At 41.8% G+C, this 24665-nt stretch overlaps 1 protein-coding gene and 1 long non-coding RNA gene across 6 annotated transcripts; one reads left to right on the forward strand and one right to left on the reverse strand.

Moving 5' to 3' along the window:
• Positions 1 to 3148: 3148 nt before the first annotated feature.
• Positions 3149 to 9437, reverse strand: LOC123725151 (uncharacterized). Of its 2 annotated transcripts, none has more exons than XR_006757549.1 (4): positions 9301 to 9437; positions 8656 to 8749; positions 6150 to 6175; positions 3149 to 3451 (listed from the first exon to the last, which is right to left on the reverse strand). It is a non-coding gene; the product is annotated as an uncharacterized lncRNA (long non-coding RNA). The 2 variants fall into 2 exon arrangements; XR_006757550.1 differs by lacking the exon at positions 3149 to 3451 and adding an exon at positions 5594 to 5691.
• Positions 9438 to 9559: 122 nt separating this feature from the next.
• On the forward strand, positions 9560 to 22881 carry LOC106562411 (tropomyosin alpha-1 chain). 4 transcript variants are annotated; one of them, XM_014127278.2, is made up of 10 exons: positions 9560 to 9890; positions 10427 to 10552; positions 13169 to 13302; positions 14230 to 14347; positions 15695 to 15765; positions 15940 to 16015; positions 16226 to 16288; positions 16506 to 16575; positions 20155 to 20233; positions 20706 to 20951. In XM_014127278.2, exons 1-10 carry the CDS (start codon positions 9777 to 9779, stop codon positions 20707 to 20709), a joined length of 855 nt encoding a protein of 284 aa, XP_013982753.1. In that variant the 5' UTR covers positions 9560 to 9776; the 3' UTR covers positions 20710 to 20951. The 4 variants fall into 4 exon arrangements, with proteins under 4 accessions (XP_013982753.1, XP_045545279.1, XP_013982756.1 ...); XM_045689323.1 differs by lacking the exons at positions 20155 to 20233; positions 20706 to 20951 and adding an exon at positions 21733 to 22881; XM_014127279.2 differs by lacking the exons at positions 9560 to 9890; positions 10427 to 10552 and adding an exon at positions 11579 to 11974.
• Positions 22882 to 24665: the final 1784 nt, after the last annotated feature.

Below are 24665 nucleotides of genomic sequence, written 5' to 3' on the forward strand. Positions count from 1 at the left end.
TCTGGCCTGCAGAATTGTGTTTTTACCTTTTTTATTGTCTTGTTGAATACAGGAGTGTGATCATGAATGGACAGGCTAACATTGTGTCTGATTCCAGCAGCCTTCTCCTAGACTAATCTATATTCTCAGGTTCAGGCAGGCTGGAAATCAAGTCACAGATGACGGAGAAGTTGTTGTTTAAAGATGAGGTGAAAGCCTGTGACAGACTACTGGCATGTATACTGTAGTAACGCTTTAATAATCACAAATCCTAGCATCACATCCTGCACATAGAAACATGCACTACTAGCGCAATAACAGAACATGATCCTGTGGTTTGAATAGACTTACTGCTCTAGAGGTGACTTTTTCAGGCAGGGTCCCTTTAAGCAGCTCCTCTGTCAGTGAAGGTAGATGGTATTTCTGAGTCAGCAGTGAGCCTTGTGCTATATTTAGCTGGTGTTGGTTAGAGCTGAGACGGGTACTAATTCTGGCCCGCTCTAAAATCTGAGGAGGGAGGTGATTTGTAAATTACACTGGCACAGCTGCTCCCTCCTGCAGGATAATACCCAGAATTCTTGGCAGGAAGGGTGAATCTCAATACTATAATCGGTGATCTCAAGGTGCTGGACAGGTGAAAGCAAAATGGCACCCCTCCGATCCTTTTAAATCAGTGAAGTAGGACAATCTACTGGTTTACAATTGGAATTGTGCAGCCCCATAAAATAGCCTACAAGCTTTATATGGTCAAGTCTCGCCTTGTTGACATGTGAGAAGCCTGGGCTGTATGTGGTTCAATGTGTTCCCTTCAATCAGTTTTGAAAGGAAACTTCTTTGTTAGAACGTATTGGGAAGTAAAAGTCAAGAGTGTAGGTACTTTTTTTGAAGAGTATAGTGCCACATGTCATCACAATAAAACTTCCTGAATCAGCTGTTGTCTGAGGCAAGCTGACTCTTAGAATCCTCCCACCCTCCAACCCCAACTCTTTGGCATACATGCTGCCACAGAGGGAAAATAAGACTGCAATGATGTAACCTTCCCAGGCCAGCTGCAGTCAACCTTTTGAATGCTGCACCCAGAGCTACACATAGACGTCACACATGGATGTTATCTGTGGGTGGGTGACCTCAGAGGTAGCAAGGTTGTGCTCTGCCCAAACCACATTGTATATGAGATGGGTAGATGTTGTCAAGCAATCGTTTAGCGTGTCGGTCTGTCTTTCGAAGTACCCACATGGTGTGACAGAATGAACAGGAATTGTTCAAATAGTCTTGACATTGTGAAGATAATCTGCCTTTCTCAAAGTTCTTAAACTACAGTGAAATGCGGGGGTTAGAAGAAAACCCCTCTGCACCCATGTGTTACAATACAGGCGCATATGGAAGCCTTTGGAGGGAATACAATTTAGCTATTGATCCCATTGTGGAATTGTACTACTCTGAGAATGTAGACAATGTCTACTGCATTTCAAGCCCCTTTTCACCTGACCTATTGTGCTAAGATGTTTTATCAAAATACCTGAAAGTCCTGGTTAATGAAGAGGACTGCCAGAGGTCTGTAGGGTTCACATAGTTATTACCAGAGACCATTACACTGACACTCTCACCCACGACCGCGGTACAACCGACCGCATTACAGGACCACATACTTCCCACCAGCCTGAGAATTCTGGGAATACTCTACTCACCACAGTGCTGTTGCCAGACCAGTGGTGTTGGATTGAGGGGTATACTGTTATGATGGGCTTAGAGGCATCAAGGAAGCACATGTATTACATGACTGACAGAGAGATACAGTTAGTTTTATGCTATCCCAAGTTCCCAGTAATGGAGGGCCGTAGAATCATAGGGTCAGATACTTCAGTGCCCTCTAAGTATTTTTATGAGACTGAATACCTGAAATACGAAGCGAGGCATGGGCATGAAATTCCACTGTAGTAAAAGGGTTTATCACTTCCCCAGTAAGAATACCTAAATAGAAATTACACTGTTAAGTTAACTCTGTGTAAATTTAATTCCATGTACTTTGTTTTGGCCCAGCCTTGTCCCTGAGCTATCTTGGCTAGACTTTTTAAAGCATTATGATGAGTTGGCCAGGTACTGTGTTTGTGTATCTGTGTCTAGTATCTGTCTCCATTAGCCCCAAATGTCCTGGGATAGCATGGCTTCTGCTCTGAGCCTCTCTGATCTCTGTATGAGCGGTCTATGTGGTCTTTGATCTGTGTGGATGAGCGGCATGCTGTGCCTGGCAGCAGTTGGACAGAACCCAGGCTAACAAGAGAATGACAGCTGCCTGTCTAGTGCCTGCCATAAAATGAGATGGGCAGACACCCCAGGGAGATCACTGCAAACTATTCATATAATGCTTTAGTCTGCTTCAAAGTACATACAGTGCCTTCAGAAAGTATTCATACCCCTTGACTTATTCCACATTTTGTTATGTTAGTCTTATTTTCTAAATGGATTTATTTTCTCACTCATCTATACACAATACCCCATAATGGCAAAGTGAAAACATGTTTTTAGAAATTATTATTAACATTTATTGAAAATGAAATTAAAGTATTCACATCACTCAGTCAATACTTTGTAGAAGCACCTTTGGCAGTGATTACAGCTGTGAGTCCTTCTGGGTAAGTCTCTAAGAGCTTTCCACACCTGGATTGTGCAACATTTGCACATTATTCTTTAAAAAATTCTAGGATTCCGCTAGGATTTTTCCTCTAGGATTTGTCTTGTGCTTAGCTCCATTCTGTTACTTTTTTATCCTGAAAAACTCCCCAGTCGTTAAAGATTACAAGCATGCCCATAACATGATGCAGCCGCCACTACGTTTGAAAATATAGAGAGTGGTACTCAGTAATGTGTTGTATTGGATTTGCACCAAACAACACATTTACATTTAAGTAATTTAGCAGACGCTCTTATCCAGAGCGACTTACAAATTGGTGCATTCACCTTATGATATCCAGTGGAACAACCACTTTACAATAGTGCATCTAAATCTGGGGGGGGGTTAGAAGGATTACTTTATCCTATCCTAGGTATTCCTTAAAGAGGTGGGGTTTCAGGTGACTCCGGAAGGTGGTGATTGACTCCGCTGTCCTGGCGTTGTGAGGGAGCTTGTTCCACCATAGGGGTGCCAAAGCAGCGAACAGTTTTGACTGGGCTGAGCGGGAACTGTGCTTCCTCAGAGGTACTTTGTATTCAGGACAAAAAGTTAATTGCTTTGCCACATTTTTGCAGTATTACTTTAGTGCCTTGTTGCAAACGGATATTTTTGGGAGTAACTACAATGATATTGATCCATCCTTGAGCGGTTTCCTTCCTCTCCGGCAACTGAGTTAGATAGGAAGTCTGTACCCCCCCACCCCAGCGTGTTGATATCCTTCGCATCCATAGCCAGAAAGATTTTGCAGTGCATGGTGATCGAACAGGTTTCCAGTTATATTCATCAGCGGTATAGGATACTCTGTGGATACAAGAATATATATTATACAGTTGATTAACAAAACAAGCACATGAAAGTATTCATATCTTGGTTTTGTGGTAAATGTGAATAAAAAACTGTTCACTTTTGACAACGGTTTTTGTACACATACAGTTGATGTCAGAAGATTACATACACTTAGGTTGGAGTCATTAAAACTTGTTTTTCAACCACTCCACAAATTTCTTGTTAACAAACTATAGTTTTGGCAAGTTGGTTAGGACATCTACTTTGTGCATGAGACAAGTAATTTTTCCAACAATTATTTACAGACAGATTATTTCACTTATAATTCACTGTATGTGTACCTGTGGATGTATTTCAAGGCCTACCTTCAAACTCAGTGTCTTTTTGCTTGACATCATGGGAAAATCAAAAGAAATCAGCCAAGACCTCAGAAAAAAAATTGGAGACCTCCACAAGTCTGGTTCATCCTTGGGAGCAATTTCCAAATGCCTGAAGGTACCACGTTCATCTATACAAACAATAGTACGCAAGTATAAACACCATGGGACCACGTAGCCGTCATACCGCTCAGAAAGGAGATGCGTTCTGTCTCCTAGAGATGAACGTACTTTCGTGCGAAAAGTGCAAATCAATCCCAGAACAACAGCAAAGGACCTTATGAAGATACTGGAGGAAACAGGTACAAAAGTATCTCTATCCACAGTAAAACGAGTCCTGTATCGACATAACCTGAAAGGCCGCTCAGCAAGGAAGAAGCCACCGCTCCAAAACCGACATTAAAAAAGCCAGACTACGATTTGCAACTGCACATGGGGACAAAGATTGTACTTTTTGGAGAAATGTCCTCTGGTCTGATGAAACAAAAATAGAACTGTTTTGGCCATAATGACCATCGTTATGTTTGAAGAAAAAGGGGGATGCTTGCAAGCCAAAGAACACCATCCCAACCGTGAAGCATGGGGGTGGCAGCATCATGTTGTGGCGGTGCTTTGCTGCAGGAGGGACTGGTGCACTTCACAAAATAGATGGCATCACGAGGGAGGAAAATTAGGTGGATATATTGAAGGAACATCTCAAGACATCAGTCAGGAAGTTACAGCTTGGTCGCAAATGGGTCTTCCAAATGGACAATGACCCCAAACATACTTTCAAAGTTGTGGCAAAATGGCTTAAGGACAATAAAGTAAAGGTATTGGAGTGGCCATCACAAAGCCCTGACCTCAATCGTATAGAGAATTTGTGGGCAGATCTGAAAAAGCGTGTGCGAGCAGGGAGGTCTACAAACCTGACTCCGTTTCACCAGTTCTGTCAGGAGGAATGGGCCAAAATTCAGCCAACTTATTGTGGGAATGTTACGTCCTGACCAGTAAAGGGGTCATTTGTAATTGTAGTATGGTCAGGGCGTGGCAGGGGGTGTTTGTTTTGTGTGTTTTAGGGTTCTAGGGGTTTTTGGTTCTAGTTCTATGTTTCTTTTTCTATGTGTGGCCAAGTATGGCTTCCAATCAGAGGCAGGTGTCTTTCGTTGTCTCTGATTGGAAGCCATACTTGGGCAGCCTGTTTTTCCTGTGTCTTTGTGGGTGGTTATTTTCTGTATAGCCTGTGTGCCTTATGGAGCTGTATTGTCGGTTTGTTATTTTTGTTTAAGTGTTCACTTTATTTAAATAATAAAAGAAGATGAGCACTTTACCCGCTGCGTTTTGGTCCCCCTTCATCGACGCTTGTGACAGGGAAGCTTGTGGAAGGCTACCCGAAACATTTGACCCAAGTTAAACAATTTAAAGGCAATGCTACCAAATACTAATTGAGTGTATGCAAACTTCTGACCCACTGGGAATGTGATGAAAGAAATAAAAGATGAAATCAATCATTCTCTCTTCTATTATTCTGACATTTCACATTCTTAAAATAAAGTGGTGATCCTAACTGACCTAGGTCAGGGACTTTTTACTCAAATTAAATGTCAGGAATTGTGAAAAACTGAGTTTAAATGTATTTGGCTAAGGTGTATGTAAACTTCCGACATCAACTGTATTTGTAGATATCCACATAATCTAAGTCAGAACCGTCCAGAGTAGTGATGCTAGTCGGGCGGGAGGGTGCGGGCAGCAATCGGTTGAAGAGCATGCACATAGTTTTACTTGCATTTAAAAGCAGTTGGAGGCCTTGGAAGGAGTATTGTATGGCGTTGAAGCTCGTTTGGAGGTTTGTTAGCACAGTGTCCAAAGAAGGGCCGGATGTATACAGAAAGGTGTCGTCTGGGTAGAGGTGGATCAGAGAATCACCAGCAGCAAGAGCGACATCATTGATATATACAGAGAAAAGAGTCGGCTCGAGAATTGAACCCTGTGGCACCCCCATAAAGACTGACAGAGGTCCGAACAACAGGCCCTCAGATTTGACACACTGAACTCTTTCTGAGAAGTAGTTGGCGAGGCAGTCATTTGAGAAGCTAAGGCTATTGAGTCTGCCGATAAGAATATGGTGATTGACAGAGTCGAAAGCCTTGGCCAGGTCGATGAAGATGGCTGCACAGTACTGTCTTTTATCGATGGCGGTCATGATATCGTTTAGGACATTGAGCGTGGCTGAGGTGCACCCATGACCAGCTCTGAAACCAGATTGCATAGTGGAGAAGGTACGGTGGGAAGGTACGGTGGGCCTACATGTGATCTGCATAACATTCATACGACAAACCAATACCAATTGTACATACCTTTATGTGCCTCCTTGTCAGTATGCCTGCAGACACAGACACACACAAATAAGTTGTCAGTTCAGGCATCTGCGCCCAATGCAGCTATAGCCTTCAACATATTCTTACCTCTTTGTTGACTGACATCCACTGAATTGTCCATTTTCTGTTTTAGAAATAATTTTCAAATTGAGAAAGTGCCAAGCAGAGCCATTTGCACAAATATGAAAAGATAGTATCACCATAAAACAATATCATTTTAGATCATACAAGGGAGAAATCTTAAATTGAGGAGATCTTACAAATGTTTAAGTGCCTGCACCTGCTGTTTTCTCAAATTAAAATCCAAATGTTTCATTTGGGCAGTTAGGCACCTGCAAGAACCCCCAAGAACTAAGGAGGTTCCTTGATGAACCCCACCTCCTATGGGGTTGTTGGAAGTAACTTTTGGGGGCATTTTTCAGTGCCAATATCCCTAAGGTTCTTCAAAGAACTTTGAGGATCTTAGAAGAACCCTTGTTGAAGCCCTATGTACAGTATGTAACAGGTGAAACTTGTGCAAACAAGATGCTCCTAAAAATACCCCTCAAGAAAACATGGGTGGAACAGAGAGGACAAGAAGAAGAGGTTGTTTGAGTAGATGTCGGTGAGCCAACCCATAAGGATATGGTGATATAAAGACGTCATTGTTTGTGTTGTTGTTCTGTTCTTCTCCTTTATGGGGTATAGGGCTACAAGAGCAGTAGCTTTCACACACATATCACCTAAAGTTTAAACCAATGTTCTGTACGTATGAGTACTGTAAAGTAAAATGTACTATAAATGTAAGTACTAGACATAATTTTTTCATTATCTTCCCCATAAAGATATATCCTAGAAATGATTTAGGTAAAAGTGAACTTGAGGGTACAGTGAGGAAAAAAAGTATTTGATCCCCTGCTGATTTTGTACGTTTGCCCACTGACAAAGAAATGATCAGTCTATAATTTTAATGGTAGGTTTATTTGAACAGTGAGAGACAGAATAACAACAAAAATATCCAGAAAAACGCATGTCAGAAATGTTAGAAATGGATTTGCATTTTAATGAGGGATATAAGTATTTGACCCCCTCTCAATCAGAAAGATTTCTGGCTCCCAGGTGTCTTTTATACAGGTAACGAGCTGAGATTAGGAGCACACTCTTAAAGGGAGTGCTCCTAATCTCAGTTTGTTACCTGTATAAAAGACACCTGTCCACAGAAGCAATCAATCAATCAGATTCCAAACTCTCCACCATGGCCAAGACCAAAGAGCTCTCCAAGGATGTCAGGGACAAGATTGTAGACCTACACAAGGCTGGAATGGGCTACAAGACTATCGCCAAGCAGCTTGGTGAGAAGGTGACAACAGTTGGTGCGATTATTCGCAAATGGAAGAAACACAAAAGAACTGTCAATCTCCCTCGGCCTGGGGCTCCATGCAAGATCTCACCTCGTGGAGTTGCAATGATCATGAGAACGGTGAGGAATCAGCCCAGAACTACACAGGAGGATCTTGTCAATGATCTCAAAGCAGCTGGGACCATAGTCACCAAGAAAACAATTGGTAACACACTACTCCGTGATGGACTGAAATCCTGAGGCACCCGCAAGGTCCCCCTGCTCAAGAAAGCACATATACATGCCCGTCTGAAGTTTGCCAATGAACATCTGAATGATTCAGAGGACAACTGGGTGAAAGTGTTGTGGTCAGATGAGACAAATGTAGCTCTTTTGCATCAACTCAACTCGCCGTGTTTGGAGGAGGAGGAATGCTGCCTATGACCCCAAGAACACCATCCCCACTGTCAAACATGGAGGTGGAAACATTATGCTTTGGGGGTGTTTTTCTGCTAAGGGGACAGGACAACTTCACCGCATCAAAGGGACGATGGACGGGGCCATGTTCCGTCAAATCTTGGGTGAGAACCTCCTTCCACCAGCCAGGGCATTGAAAATGGGTCGTGGATGGGTATTCCAGCATGACAATGACCCAAAACACACGGCCAAGGCAACAAAGGAGTGGCTCAAGAAGAAGCACATTAAGGTCCTGGAGTGGCCTAGCCAGTCTCCAGACCTTAATCCCATAGAAAATCTGTGGAGGGAGCTGAAGGTTCGAGTTGCCAAACGTCAGCCTCGAAACCTTAATGACTTGGAGAAGATCTGCAAAGAGGAGTGAGACAAAATCCCTCCTGAGATGTGAGCAAACCTGGTGGCCAACTACAAGAAACGTCTGCCCTCTGTGATTGCCAACAAGGGTTTTGCCACCAAGTACTAAGTCATGTTTTGCAGAGGGGTCAAATACTTATTTCCCTCGTTAAAATGCAAATCATTTTATAACATTTATGACATGCGTTTTAATTGATTTTTTTTGTTATTCTTTCTGTCTCTCACTGTTCAAATAAACCTACAATTAAAATTATTGACTGATCATTTCTTTGTCAGTGGGCAAACATACAAAATCAGCAGGGGATCAAATCCTTTTCCCCTCACTGCAGATGTCCATACCATGCAGCCAATCACAGTGTGTTTGGACAGGTCTCTGGTTCCTCCTCCACTGTCCATGTGTGACAGCTGTGACTGAATCCCCTGGACCTGTGAACTGTCACAGAGGAAGAGGGGGATTGCTGAAATGCCAAAGCACTCGTTTCTTACCCTGTGGCCATTTTGAATGAAATCCAATGCACTTATAAGCTCGGTGATATGCCACTGTTGAATATAACACTATCTGATGCCCCTCTTCAGATTGTGAACACTATCTTGAGGGACTTGTTGATGTGCTCCTCTCCTTTCTACTGTGTGGTATCACTGACAGAATAAGAATAATACTATTAATATGACACCCCTCCCAGGGACAATCCCTTTTAAACAGACTAAATTTGTCTGCTTTAATAACTGCTTATTTTGTCTTTGGAGATCAGAGTTACATGACCACATCTCTCAGGTGTTATGATTCATAGTGGAGACACAATTAATAATCAAGAGGGGTCAATGGCTAAACTAAGTGTGGGCGACACAATTATTTTAAACATGAATTTGGTTGGAGGAATGGTAACTTAAACAACGAATACTATGCCATTATTTATTCCTATAAATATTACTCTATCAAGCCTTCTTTGAACTGCTGTGTTGAGCAAATATAAGTTATCCTACCAGAATGAAATGAGCAATTCCAGTCAAAGATCATGTTTTTGTTGTCCACCTTCACTTCCTTGTGCATAAACTGACCCCCACTCCCCAAACTAACTTCCTTGGCTGTAGCCTACGTCTCAGAACAGTGTTTGAAAAAGGAACAGACGACTTTGAGGGGGTGCCACTTTCTCGCCCATAACCCATATATAGTCTTATCAACAGTACAATGTATTGGATCAGCGAATCGCTGAGGAGAGCCATAAAAAAGGCAGGACCCGCGGAAGAGAGCAGCTGCCGTCGTTTTCCCAAAAAGTATTTGGTATCCATGGGGATCCAGTAACTCCTCTGCTATAGTACATATTTGACAAGCTACAGTCGGCTCGAGCTTGCACTCCAGCTTCACGTACAGTGTGGTTCAGACGCGCGGAGCTTCTCAGCGTTTTACTCAAAGTTTGGTTTTTGTCAGTTGGTGAGGCCACCCCAACAACACAGCAGTCATGGACGCCATCAAGAAGAAGATGCAGATGCTTAAGCTAGACAAGGAGAATGCCTTGGACAGAGCTGAGGGAGCTGAGGGAGACAAAAAGGCAGCGGAGGACAAGAGCAAACAGGTTGGCATCCATAGAGAAATCGGGTTCTGTCTTATTGCGCACGGGTGCCTTTGACACCGTGCGTCAAATGTTTGGGCACGGAGTGCTTTGGAGCGTTCTCTCTCTCGATATGGATTAAATTAAGTCTCAGAGGATCAGTATTGATTGTTGTATTTAATCATATTTGGAATATATTTGTTTTGGGGGCGTGACAATATTTTATTATTAGACTCCAGGAAGTTTTAGAAAATATTTATTGTTGGATCGATTCATTTATACTGCATTATGCAGGATTAAGCCTACTATAAAGTAATATTCTTTGATCAAAATAGCGTAGTCTATTGATTAAAGTATGCCGCTCTAGTTTTGTGAGTGGATTGAATAAATGAAATGTACATACAAAGACAAAGACGACATCATGACGCATTTGTAAGTGTTTGACTTTTTTCCATGACTCTTGGCTTTTGTTTTCTTCCCTTTTTTGTCTGTTTCTGGCTTTGTCCACGCTGCTTATGACACACCCCAATTGACTGATGATATTCTCCACCAACTGTCAGCTTGAGGATGACCTGGTAGCGCTGCAGAAGAAGCTGAAGGGAACAGAGGATGAGTTGGACAAGTACTCTGAGTCTCTTAAGGATGCCCAGGAGAAACTTGAACTCGCTGAGAAGAAAGCCACAGACGTAAATTTGAAGAGGCGCGGTGGCATAAACCTGTCCGAAGTGTTAGAGTGGATTCAGGGGGACCACGAACAGTCTGCTAACATTGAACATTTTTCATTCTAGACCTAGTCATCATACATGTACATATAAGTTAAGACAATTTTATTGTTTCAGTTTGGAATAGCCTACATAATTGTTTATGGTTAATACCTGCGTCTTCATTAGGCTCGACCATTGGCCTGCATTGCGCAATATTCCACATGTGTTCATTGAAACCGAATAAGACTGAGTAGACCAACTGTAGGCCTAACAAATGTGCCTTGTGTGCCACCCTCCTCGAAGATGCAAGCAGAAGGTTAAATTTAGCTGGCCAGGTTTAAGCAGTGTAAGGCCAGGTTTAAGCAGTGTAAGGCCAGGTTTAAGCAGTGTAAGGCCAGGTTTAAGCAGTGTAAGGCCAGGTTTAAGCAGTGTACCCTGTGCACCCCGCAACCTGTTGGGTTAAAATGGGGGCCCGTTTAGAATTTCAGTTAAAAGTTTGGTGGAAGTTTTTGAATATTTGAAATACCTTTAATTTAGATTTGTAGGTGTCATACATTATATTCCACTCGTCAAATTAAAACGTTTAATTCTGAGAATGTTGTAGGGGACGTCAATAATTAAACGTTTGTTCTTATAGGAAACATGCATCTTATTGTGTCAGTTTAGAAAGAACACCAAATTATGATAGTAATTATAGTAAAAAAAACATTAAATAAAAATGGTACCAAAAATATTTATACTTTAAGTAGCCTATAGATTTATTATGAATTGGAATAATCATGTTACTTTTGTCCTTATGTAATCGATTTTTATTTTTAAATACAATTAATATCTTTAAATACATTTGAAACGTTTTATTATAGGTTAAATCCCCCCATAATAAATGAATATCCCAGATATGATGCGCAATCACGGCACCACTAGCATGAGCCTGTAGGAGGGAAGGGGGTTGGGGAGGCTCTGAGCAGAGTGCCCATTATAGGCTAATGGCCAATAAGTCATTATGACATAATCATATTATCTCACTATAATACAATAAATAAAAACCTCTTTAACAAAATCTTTCTGGATATTTTGAGGCAATTTTGCGCAATGTATGACATGTGTTACTTCCGGTGTCATTTAGCGCAAGTCCCAGCCTCCCCAGTAGCTGTTGGAAAAAACCACAGAGACGTGAGCAGATTTTCTCATCCCGGCATCGTTGCGCGTTTCTGTCCCGAGAACCGTTAGAAAAAGGCGTAGGCAATAGAAAATAGGCAGTTAACAAGCGAAATGACAGGGCTAACGTCGTTGGAAGCTGTAAAAAGGAAAATTAAAGCATTACAAGAGCAGGCTGATGGTGCAGAAGAGTCGGCAGAGAGGCGGCAGAAGGAACTGGGTCTGGAGAGGGATGCGAGAGAATCCGTAAGCCCTGGCTAATAATTTAAGACAATTAGTCTGCAGCCTGCCTGACGACAGTATTAGTATAAATCTGATCAACACGCTTGGTAGAACGATAGACAGAATATAGATGATTTTACGGTACAAAAAAAAACTATATTTTGTCTGTCTTGTGATGTACTAAAAGGATGGAGAAATGGGACAGTGAGAATCGATTTAATGGTAAAACGTGCCAGGCAGGAAGACTCCAAAATAAACACATTAGCCTAGACTGCTGCAGTTTCAGCATGCTCCAGTCGATCATATACTATCATCCTACACCTCCTGTAGCTACATACATTTACATAATTGTCAGCTTATTATGTTTATATTGGTCACTGCCTTTCCAAACATACCAATTAGGCCTATTTATATGTATATTTTATACAATCTTGTCTAAAGAATGTTATATATAATGCTGGAGATTAGCATGAAATTACAGGGGCTCTCGAGTGGTGCAGCGGTCTAAGGCACTGCATCTCAGTGTTAGAGGGGTCACTACAGACCCTGGTTCCATTCCAGGCTGTATCACAACTGGCCGTGATTGGGAGTCCCATAGGGTGGCGCACAATTGGCCCAGCGCCGTCCGGGTTAGAGTTTGGCAGGTGTAGGTCATCATTGTAAATAAGAATTTGTTCTTAACTGACTTGCCTAGTTAAAGGTTAAATAAATAAAATATCAAATCAAATTTATTTGTCACATATACATGGTTAGCAGGTGTTAATGCAAGTGTAGCGAAATGCTTGTGCTTCTAGTTCCGACCATGCAGTAATATCTAACAAGTAATTGAACCTAACAATTTCACAACTACTACCTTATACACACAAGTGTAAAGGAATGAATAATAATATGTACATAAAAATATATAAATGAGTGATGGCCAAACGGCATAGGCAAGATGCAGTTGATGGTATAGAGTACAGTATATACATATGAGATGAGTAATGCAGGGTATGTAAACATTAAATAGTGTGGTCTGGGCCCTTATGCCTTTCTCACACATTTAAACCTTAATCCCCTATAGTGTTAAGAAGCCCCCCACAGAGGTGTCCAAATGTGACCCCCAACCTCCTCCATTACACTACACATCTCTCCAGATACTGTATTATGGAAGAAAGTGTGACTGTCTGAGTGTGCATCAGGTTGACATTGTGGTTTCTCCATGTTGTGCTCTCTTAGGCCGAGGCTGATGTAGCTTCCCTGAACAGACGTATCCAACTGGTTGAGGAGGAGTTGGATCGTGCTCAGGAGCGTCTGGCCACAGCTCTGACCAAGCTGGAGGAGGCTGAGAAAGCTGCTGATGAGAGTGAGAGGTGAGCAGCAGCACTCAGACTCCGACTCTGTATCATACACTACACTCTTAGACAAAAAAGGTGCTATCTAGAACCAAAAATGGTTCTTTCGGCTGTCACCATAGGAGAAGCGTGTGAAGAACCACTTTTGTTTATGGGTAGAACCCTTTTGGGTTTCATGTAGAACCTTTTCCACAGAGGCCTCGTCATGGAACCCAAAAGAGTTCTACATGGAGCCTAAAAGGGTTTTACCAGGAGTTAAAAAGGATTCTCCTATGGGGACAGCCGCAGAACCCTTTTGGAACCATTTCTTCTAGGAGTATAGACACAGCCATCATCAGACCCATCAGTCTGTCTCAAACACAGTCATCAACACCAAACCCATATAGATGACATCAATCCACATGACCACAGTAATAATATTATCATTTCACTCTTAAAAGTGTTCAGTAAAGGATGCGTTAGAAAGGTATTGTATAGTTTCAGCCAGTAGTTTTAGAAGAAGCCATGCCGAGCCAAAATGGGTCACCGAAAATTTTGCACAATTGTGTACAACGACATCCATTTCTTATGATATGTTACATCCTGCATTTTTTTTTTACAATATTCTGCAATTCTTATGATACAGTATGTTATGAATTCCAATAAGTACAATATGTGACAAATTTGTAAGTGCTTAAGATCATGTTCAATCTCTTTAACTAGCACACTTATTGAGAAGAGTTCATGTAAAATATACATAAGCACACTGTACCAGATTTATTGTGTTACAATAGCCAAGTGCCAAATGTAGTTATGGCCCCCACAGTGTGTGGACTGTTGGGCTGCAGATTAATGTCCTCCTATTCCTTTTTAGTTTATCAACATTTTATTTATTTAAAGAAAAAGACAACATGCAATGTCCTCCTATCCCTGACATATGTTCCCCCCGTTTATTCCGTCCTCCAGAGGCATGAAGGTGATTGAAAACAGAGCATCGAAGGATGAGGAGAAGATGGAGCTGCAGGAGATCCAGCTGAAGGAGGCCAAGCACATCGCTGAGGAGGCTGACAGGAAATACGAGGAGGTGAGTTTCCTAGCCTTCCTTAGGCTGATACTTTATTATATACAGTGCCTTCGGAAAGCATTCAGACCCATTGACTTTTTCCTCATTTTGTTACATTACAGCCTTATTCTAAAATGGATTAAATAAAAATAATTCCTCATCCATCTACACACAATACCTCACAATGACAAAACGAAAACAGGTTTTAATTTTTTTTCTCCAATTTATTAAAGAGAAAAAACAGAAATACCTTATGTACACAAGTATTCAGACCCTTTGCTATGAGACTCGAAATTGAACTCAGGTGCATCCTGTTTCCATTGATCATCCTTGATGTTTCTATAACTTGATTGGAGTCACCTGTGGTAAATTCAATTGATTGGACATGATTTGGAAAGGCACACACCTGTCTATATAAGGTCCCACAGTGCATGTCAGAGCAAAAACCAAGCCATGAGGTCGAAGGAATTGTCTGTAGAGCTCCGAGACAGGATTGTGTCGAGGCACAGATCTGGGGAAGGGTACCAAAAAAATGTCTGCATTATTGACGGTCCCCAAGAACACCGTGGTTTCCATCATTCTTAATGGAGGAAGTTTGGAACCACCAAGACTCTTCCTAGAGCTGGCCACCCGGCAAAACTCAGCAATCGTGGGAGAAGGGCCTTGGTCAGGGAGGTGACCAAGAACTCGATGGTCACTCCGACAGAGCTCCAGAGTTCCTCTGTGGAGATGGGAGAAACTTCCAGAAGGACAACCATCTCTGCGCACTCCACCAATCAGGACTTTATGGTAGAGTGGCCAGATGGAAGCCACTCCTCAGTAAAAGGCACATGACAGCCCACTTGGAGTTGCCAAAAGGCACCAAAAGAGTCAGACCATGAGAAACAAGATTCTCTGGTCTGATGAAACCAAGATTGAACTCTTTGGCCTGAATGCCAAGTGTCACATCTGGAGGAAACCTGGCACCATGGTGGTGGCAGCATCATGTTGTGGGGATGTTTTTCAGCGACAGGGACTGGGAGACTAGTCAGGATCGAGGGAAAGATGAACAGAGCAAAGTACAGAGAGATACTTGATGAAAACCTGCTCCAGAGTGCTCAGGAACAAAGACTGGGGTGAAGGTTCACCTTCCAACAGGACAACGACCCTAAGCACAGAGCCAAGACAATGCAGAAGTGGCTTCGAGACAAGTCTCAGAATGTCCTTGAAAAATTCAAGGGGTCTGAATACTTTCCGAAGGCACTGTACTTCTGAGGTCCTCGTGTATGTGTGTGTGCGTACGTGGGAAATAGACAGCATATAGACCTGTACACCAATGGTGCACCAATGTGGTATAGTGATGTGTTGTCCTATTATGGGTGAAAACAGGTCGCCCGTAAGCTGGTCATCATTGAGAGTGATCTGGAACGCACAGAGGAGCGCGCTGAGCTCTCTGAAGGGTAAAAACTTTGGAACCAACCACAAAATACAGCACAATTTACTGCTTTGGAGACAACCTGCTATTACTCTTATTGTGTGCTTGTTGCCCTGTTATAACTCTTGTTTCTTTTCCCCCGTCGGTCCTCCTATTGCATTCGTTCCTTCCCCTCTGCTCCTTCAACCTAAAACACCAGCAAATGCGCTGAGCTTGAGGAAGAGTTGAAGACAGTCACAAACAACCTGAAGTCTCTTGAGGCTCAGGCAGAGAAGGTAGGTGTCTGTTTAGACAAATGTATGTCTTCTCAGGTCATTGCAGTCAGGGGTTTTATCCCCATTGCCTGCTAGTATAGCCATGGAGATAAAGGGAGGTAACTCTATTGAGTAGGCCCACTCATTTCTGCCTGTTATCCATTCAACCAGTTCATGTCGGTAGTGCTGTGATGATGACTCTCTGACCTGCACTCCACTATGTCACTACAGTACTCACAGAAGGAGGACAAGTACGAGGAGGAGATCAAGGTTCTCACAGACAAGCTAAAGGAGGTGAGTTCCCTTTAGTGTTAGCAAATTAGCCCCTGTTTCCATTCACTTTACCATTAGCTAAAGTGGGACATTAGCGTTAGCATGTTAGCCACTAGATCTTCTGTAAAGTGGGACCATAGAAAGGGTGGAGAACACTAGACATTGTATTATATATCTATGTTTGAACATGTTTTGGTGTGATGAGGATGGGACATCTTGTCTGCCTCTTGTGCCACAGGCTGAGACCCGTGCTGAGTTCGCTGAGAGGTCCGTGGCCAAGCTTGAGAAGACCATTGATGATCTGGAGGGTATGGACCTTTATGCTTAAATGTAATATATTGTGAAGCATTTTCTCTGTGAAAATCTGAGGTAAGTTGTATAGTAAAACAGGCCATATACAGTGTCTTCAGAAAGTATTCACACCCCGTTGTATTGTGTTACAGCCTGAATTTAAAATTGATTACATTTTGTCACTGGCTAACAAACAATATCCCATAATATCAGAAGAATTATGTTTTTAGAAATGTTTACAAATTAATAAAAAATGAAACGTTGAAATGTCTTGAGTCAATAAGTACTCAACCCCTTTCTTATGACTAGCCTAAATAAGTCCAGGAGTAAAAAGTTGCTTAGCAAGTCACATAATAAATTGCATGGGCACACTGTGTGCAATAATAGTGTTTAAAATTATTTCTGAATGACTACCTCATTCATCTCTCTACTCCACGCATAAAATGATCTGTAAGTTCCCTCAGTCGAGCAGTGAATATCAAATACAGATTCAACCACAAAGACCAGGGAGGTTTTCCAATTTCTTGCAAAGAAGGGCACCTATTGGTAGATGGGTAAAAAAACAAAAAACACACGCATTGAATAACCCTTTGAGCATGGTGAACCTCTCTTTCGTGTCGTCTGAGATTCCCAAAGATTGGAAAGCAGCTGTGGTCATCCCCCTCTTCAAAGGGGGGGACACTCTTGACCCTAACTGCTACAGACCTATATCTATCCTACCCTGCCTTTCTAAGGTCTTCGAAAGCCAAGTTAACAAACAGATCACCGACCATTTCGAATCCCACCGTACCTTCTCCGCTATGCAATCTGGTTTCAGAGCTGGTCATGGGTGCACCTCAGCCACGCTCAGGGTCCTAAACAATATCATAACCGCCATTGATAAGAAACAGTACTGTGCAGCCGTATTCATCGACCTGGCCAAGGCTTTCGACTCTGTCAATCACCACATCCTCATCGGCAGACTCAACAGCCTTGGTTTCTCAAATGATTGCCTCGACTGGTTCACCAACTACTTCGCCGACAGAGTTCAGTGTGTCAAATCGGAGGGCCTGTTGTCCGGGCCTCTGGCAGTCTCTATGGGGGTGCCACAGGGTTCAATTCTTGGGCCGACTCTTCTCTGTATACATCAATGATGTTGCTCTTGCTGCTGGTGATTCTCTGATCCACCTCTACGCAGACGTCACCATTCTGTATACTTCTGGCCCTTCTTTGGACACTGTGTTAACAACCCTCCAGACGAGCTTCAATGCCATACAACTCTCCTTCCGTGGCCTCCAACTGCTCTTAAATACAAGTAAAACTAAGTGCATGCTCTTCAACCGATCGCTGCCCGCACCTGCTCGCCCGTCCAGCATCACTACTCTGGACGGTTCTGACTTAGAATATGTGGACAACTACAAATACCTAGGTGTCTGGTTAGACTGTAAACTCTCCTTCCAGACTCACATCAAACATCTCCAATCCAAAGTTAAATCTAGAATTGACTTCCTATTTCGCAACAAAGCATCCTTCACTCATGCTGCCAAACATACCCTCGTAAAACTGACCATCTTACCAATCCTTGACTTTGGCGATGTCATTTACAAAATAGCCTCCAACACCTTACTCAACAAATTGGATGCAGTCTATCACAGTGCCATCCGTTTTGTCACCAAAGCCCCATATACTACTCACCACTGCGACCTGTATGCTCTCGTTGGCTGGCCCTCGCTTCATACTCGTCGCCAAACCCACTGGCTCCAGGTCATCTACAAGACCCTGCTAGGTAAAGTCCCCCCTTATCTCAGCTCACTGGTCACCGTAGCAGCACCCACCTGTAGCACGCGCTCCAGCAGGTATATCTCTCTAGTCACCCCCAAAGCCAATTCCTCCTTTGGCCATCTCTCCTTCCAGTTCTCTGCTGCCAATGACTGGAATGAACTACAAAAATCTCTGAAACTGGAAACACATCTCCCTCACTAGCTTTAAGCACCAGCTGTCAGAGCAGCTCATAGGTCACTGCACCTGTACATAGCCCATCTATAAATAGCCCAAACAACTACCTCTTCCCCTACTCTATTTATTTTGCACCCCAGTATTTCTACTTTGCACACTCATCTACTGTCAAATCTACCATTCCAGTGTTTTAATTGCTATATTGTATTTACTTCGCCAACATGACCCATTTATTTCCTTTACCTCCCTTATCTCACCTCATTTGCTCACATTGTATAAAGACTTATTTTTCTACAATATTATTGACTGTATGTTTGTTTTACTCCATGTGTAACTCTGTGTTGTTATATGTGTCGAACTGCTTTACTTTATCTTGGCCAGGTCGCAGTTGTAAATGAGAACTTGTTCTCAACTTGCCTACCTGGTTAAATAAAGGTGAAATAAAATAAAAATGGCTATGATGGGAGAAAACTGAGGATGAATCAACAACGTTGTAGTTACTCCACAATACTAACCTAAAGGACAGAGTGAAAAGAAGGAAGCCTGTACAGAATTCAAATATTCAAAAAATGCATCCTGTTTTCAATAAGGCACTAAAGTAAAACTGCAAAAAATGTGGCAAAGAAATGAACTCTATATCATCAATACAAAGTTTTATGTTTGGGGCAAATCCAACACAACACATCACTGAGCAACACTCTTCATATTTTCAAGTGTGGTGGTGGCTGCATCATTTATGGGTATGCTTGTCATCAGCAAGGACTAGGGAGATTTTTAGGATAAAAATAAACAAAATGGAGCTAAGCAAAGGCAAAATCCTAGAGGAAAACCTGGGAGACAAATTCACCTTTCAGCAGGACAATAACCTGAAACACAAGGCCAAATATACACTGGAGTTGCTTACCAAGATGACATTGAATGTTCCTGAGTGGCCTACAGTTTTGGTTTGAAAATCTATGGCAAGACTTGAAAATGGCTGTCTAGCAATGATCAACAACCAACTTGACAGAGCTTGAAGAATTTTAAAAAGAGTTATGTGCAAATATTGTCAAGTCTAACCTTTCATCACCTCCTCTGTGGTGTCATCAGATACTGCATCTACATTCTGCACAGTCAGTTCTGTGCTAGGCAGACTAGGCCAGTGCCACAGCTAACATTATGCAGACCCACAGTCAGTGTTTGTTAGGCTAGTGCAGGCCAGGGAAATAAATGCCTCATGTTGGTGTGACTGTGGTACTGTAGCTGTGGAATTACAAAGCATTCACAATGGAGCTCTATATAATTTGGTTGGAGACCATGTTGTCATTTCCTTCTGGAAAAGAAAGCAGCTACACACTATACCACTCCGATGTAATATGTATTAATTAGATACAAACATTTCGACAGCAAGCTGCCTTCATCAGGGTTTCAGTTAGTCATTTCCTGATTGGTCTAAACAATCTAACAGGGCATTAGTGGCCTGTGCACATCCTATTGCTCCCTTATTCTTTTTCGCTTTGACATTCTATTTTATTTCCTTCAGTTCTCTGACAATCCTTTGTTTTTTCCTACATTTTCCCCTCCTTTCTTTGCTCTGTCTATCATCTCTGTTGCTGTCCCCGCCCTCCTTCATTATCACCCCATCGATGTCATCTCCTCCTCCTCCACTCCACCCATCATAGATGAGTTGTATGCACAGAAACTGAAGTACAAGGCCATCAGCGAGGAGCTGGACCACGCCCTCAACGACATGACCTCCATGTAATCTATCACTTGCTTGTGTCTGCTTGTGCGTTGTGCATAGGTCCCACCCACTCACAATTTTTTCTACTGTATACTCCCTCTAGTGGCATATACAACAAAAATGTTTCATCTGTTTGGATTTTTCCACTCACATTTTAATTTCAGTGCCTACTAATCTGACTCACTTTACGCTTCTGCCATGCAACAACAAATAGCTTTTGCCTTTTGTAGTTAACAAGTGGCTTTTTTGTTAGGCTGAGAACTATATAGAATCTAACATGCATTGTACAATTAAAGTTGTACAATCAGTTTTTACATGCTTTTAGAAACATCTAAAATGAACTTCCAGAATAGTGTACCTCTCAACCCTTTTTGAGTACCTGGCTCTGCTTTCTGTTCTGTGTTTCCATCCTGCATGTCATATCAGTCACATGCCTTTCTACGATTTGTCCCTCCAACACGTTCTGTTTTTCCTCTCATTCTTTTCCAGTTAAATTGTTTACATCATCTCACAACCATCACAGACGCCACCCGCTGGTTGAGAGGCCTCTCTCTACTACAACTATGTGGCAGTATTGCCCAACATCCTGTCCCCTATGTCTCCACATCTGTTCTTTACCACAGCACCACCGCACATTGGGCCTCTGCTGCTGCTGCCATCCTATAGACCACCTTTTGTACAGAACCCTGACTCATTTTGCTTTCTGTAAAATAAACTTTACATCCATCCATGTCAGCCATCCTTACCCTTCAAATCTGTAGTTCTTAATTTAATTTCCTGACTTTAAATCTTTCTCTGTTTAATTTATTACTGAGCAGCTTTGAATAAAACCGAAAGCTCCTCTTCACAAACGGATGTTTTTTTATTAGATTTTGGTTGGCATTATGGTAGTAGTATTAACAAAAGCACATCCACAGAGCACATCCACAGAGCTTATTCTTTAAAACAAAGTATACAACTGTTTATTGATAGGGATAGGCAAGAAATTAAGAGGGGGAGAGAGAGAGAGAGAGAGATAAAAAAATATATATATTGTGTAGAGTTGCGGTGGGAAAGGGATTTGACCCCACTCAGGCAGTGGATTGTGTAAGTGCAGAGGGCTGCGGCCATGACCTCTCTACCAACCTCAGGCATGGTTTCAACTTCTTTAACCAGCCAAGTTAAACTACATGGATTGATCAGAAACTGAAAATGTACCTGTTTCAGCATCCTCAGCATTCCCGACGGTCACACTTTGCTTCATGTTCAAAGCCAAAAGATAATAGTGACTTGTGTAACATTGGGGATATTCTGTAAACATATAATTCAGTCATTTCACAGTCACACCATCTCCACATTGAGGTGAGGGAGCCATTTCTTTGTTTGCATATAGATGTGATCATTTAGGCAGAGTGTAGAAAACAATGGTATTTGTTGTGTGTGCTGTTGTAGTATGACACAAGACTCTATCTTTCTGTACTAACACACTTTGTTCTCTCTATTCTATTTTCTCTTAACCTGCTTTCTGACTGCAAAGACCCTCTGTACCGGCAGCTTGAGAAAAACCGGCTTCTATCCAATGAACTGAGAGTGGTGTTAAATCAGGATTAAACTATTACTGGATGTGTTGTGAAATTAGCACTGTGCTCAAATTAGAAGAAAAAAAATGAAAGGGACTTCATTTGTGGCGCAAAATTAAAATACCTTTTATTGTCTTGGCATGTCATTGGCCGTAGACATTTGTCTGATGCTGTGATGGAAATATAGGCTAATGTGTGTCTCTGACACAAACCTAAGAGTCAGGCAAAGACAAAAAAATATATATTGGATAATATTTATCGGGAAGAAATAATTGGACTGTAGTTAATGCGGAGCATCAGAGAAATTAAATGCTTGTTCACATTGCAGGTGAAGAGGGCAGGTTTCACAGACTCACAGATGGATTTAAGCACAGGCCGATTTTAGTTTAGTTAACCAACATCTGGAATTGTTATTTCAGGAGCAGCAATTCGATTTAGATAACATAAACTGGATCACTGTCTAGAAAGATTGTCCATTGTACAGGAGTAATTCTGGGCATCATCTGGGTCTGTGAATCTGACCCACAATGTATGATAAGGCTTGATATGAGTGTGCATTATAACAATAACTACTGACTGTGGCTGACTAAGGATATACACAGGGACCACCTTTTAATGTTTTAACTATAACAATCTTCATTCAATATTATTGGGTCTGTGAAACTCTTGGTTAAGTCATTTTCATTGTGGTCAAAAATTATTAATAGTCTGCAGGCTTCATTTTTATGTTGCACACATTGTGACGAATTGAACATGTTTAATGGTACTGTATATTGACAGACAAACTCTATCAGGCTAATGATGAGAACTTTGATGTGTCAAATGTTGGATCAGACACTCATGGATCTCAATAACATGCAACAACATGGTCCATTATCACACAAGACTGCACCGCTCACCTGCTGTGATCTGGTCCAGCATTACACCATGATCACACCAACACTCACCTACCGTTGCCATGGAGGGCTCCTCCGTGCCCTCTTTGTGGAGATCTCTGGGGCTTGACTGTTTTCTCAGCTCTCAGAGGGGCTGAGAAAACAAACACAATGGACTTTAACTGGATGTTAGCTAGATAGCAAAGCAGACATATGGCTGAGCAGTCACTTGACTCATATACCATTTGTTTTTGTATGTTAAATTGACAAAATGTGCACTTGATTTATTAAAGCTATTATAATGGACAGGATTACTCTTGACCAGTTAAGCCATAACCGAAGCCAAGGTTTAACATTTGTACTTTTTTATTCAGCTTTTGTAACTTGTTCTTTAATTATTTATTGCCCATGTTTCTTTATGTACATGTTTCATGTGTATGTGATGGTGCCTCAGTGATATACAGTACTTATATTTAAAAGAACATAAGCATGTGCAATATGTACACTGATACAATGTTTAGCGAGGCGGAAGGTACAGTATGTTTATTTAATCTCAAATAGATCGACCTAGATCATTTCATGTCCAGTGTCACTGCCACAGGAATGTTTTTTTGTTGTCAAATAGCATACATGTTTGATTTGATGGGGTCTCTTGTTCATTTTGTTATGTGAATGTAATATATAAATAAAAACCCACAATCACATTTATGAAGTGTCACTTTCAGAAAACATGCTGACATCTGTAATCTGTGCTATTATTTTACAGTGGTTACACTTGTAGATAAGGGGTACAGTTAGAATCGTAGTCAGGTCTCCAGTAAGTCAACTGTGATTTTGTTGAAATGTAAGCAGATGTAGTGTGTGAAGACTACACTCTAGTGTTGGTGTGAAGCTACTGCACAATGATCATTAACTCGCTCTCCAAGGCTACGTTCACACATGCATCCCATTTCTGAACTTTTTCCACTAATTGGTCTTTTGGCCAATTAGATCAACTTTTTTGCCCCAAAAATCTGAAATAGGCTGCGTGTGTAAACAGTCTAATACTACTTTCAACGCATATAATCATTATAATCAACCAAGGTAGTACCTCCTTGAATCGATCCATTTAATTTAAAAAAAGGATATTTCCAGGACCATGCATAGCCTACTATTTTTGTGTTATTTTGCAGTGATAAAGAAACTACAGAAACTTTCTTTGGAGTGATAAAATTTAGTTTTTTATGAAGATAATTCTTGTTCAAATGCCAATGGACTGAAAATGTAACCCATGAATATATATATATATATATATATATATATATATATATATATATATATATATGGTGAAAGGACAACAACCTCTCCCTCAATGTGATCAAGACAAAGGAGATGATTGTGGACTACAACAAAAAAAGGGGGACCGAGCACGCTCCCATTCTCATCGACAGGGCTTCAGTAGAGTAGGTTGAGAGCTAGTTCATTGCCGTCCACATCACTAACAAACTAACATGGCCCAAGCACACCACGACAGTCATGACAAAACCTATTCCCCCTCAGGAGACTGAAAAGATTTGGCCTGTGTCCTCAGATCCTCGAAAGGTTTTACAGCTGCACCATCGAGAGCATCCTGACGGGTTGCATCACTGCCTGGTATGGCAACTGCTCGTCTTCCAACCGCAAGGCACTACAGAGGGTAGTGCGTACGGCCCAGTACATCACCGGGGCCAAGCTTCTTGCCATCCAGGACATCTATACCAGGTTGTGTCAGAGGAAGGCCCTAAAAATTGTCAAAGACTCCAGCCACCCTAGTCATAGACTGTTCTTTCTGCTACCGCACGGCAAGCGGTACCGGAGGGCCAAGTCTAGTTCCAAGAGGCTTCTAAACAGCTTCTACCCCCAAGCCATAAGACTCCTGAACATCTAATCAAATGGCTACCCAGACTATTTGCATTGTAGGTTAAGGGCTTGTAAGTAAGCATTTCACTGTAAGGTGAAATGTTGTTGTATTCAGCGCATGGACAAATAACGTTTGA

Source organism: Salmo salar, chromosome ssa11 (genome assembly GCF_905237065.1).
Source record: "Salmo salar chromosome ssa11, Ssal_v3.1, whole genome shotgun sequence".
In the NCBI taxonomy this organism is placed as follows: Eukaryota; Metazoa; Chordata; class Actinopteri; order Salmoniformes; family Salmonidae; genus Salmo; species Salmo salar.

Excerpts from the sequence above, each read along its gene's own strand:
- LOC106562411 (XM_014127278.2), top strand. The coding sequence starts at position 9,777 with ATGGACGCCATCAAGAAGAAGATGCAGATGCTTAAGCTAGACAAGGAG. Across the intron at positions 14,348-15,694 it reads CTGACAGGAAATACGAGGAG|GTCGCCCGTAAGCTGGTCAT; the intron begins GTGAGTTTCCTA and ends GGGTGAAAACAG. Across the intron at positions 16,016-16,225 it reads TTGAGGCTCAGGCAGAGAAG|TACTCACAGAAGGAGGACAA; the intron begins GTAGGTGTCTGT and ends ATGTCACTACAG.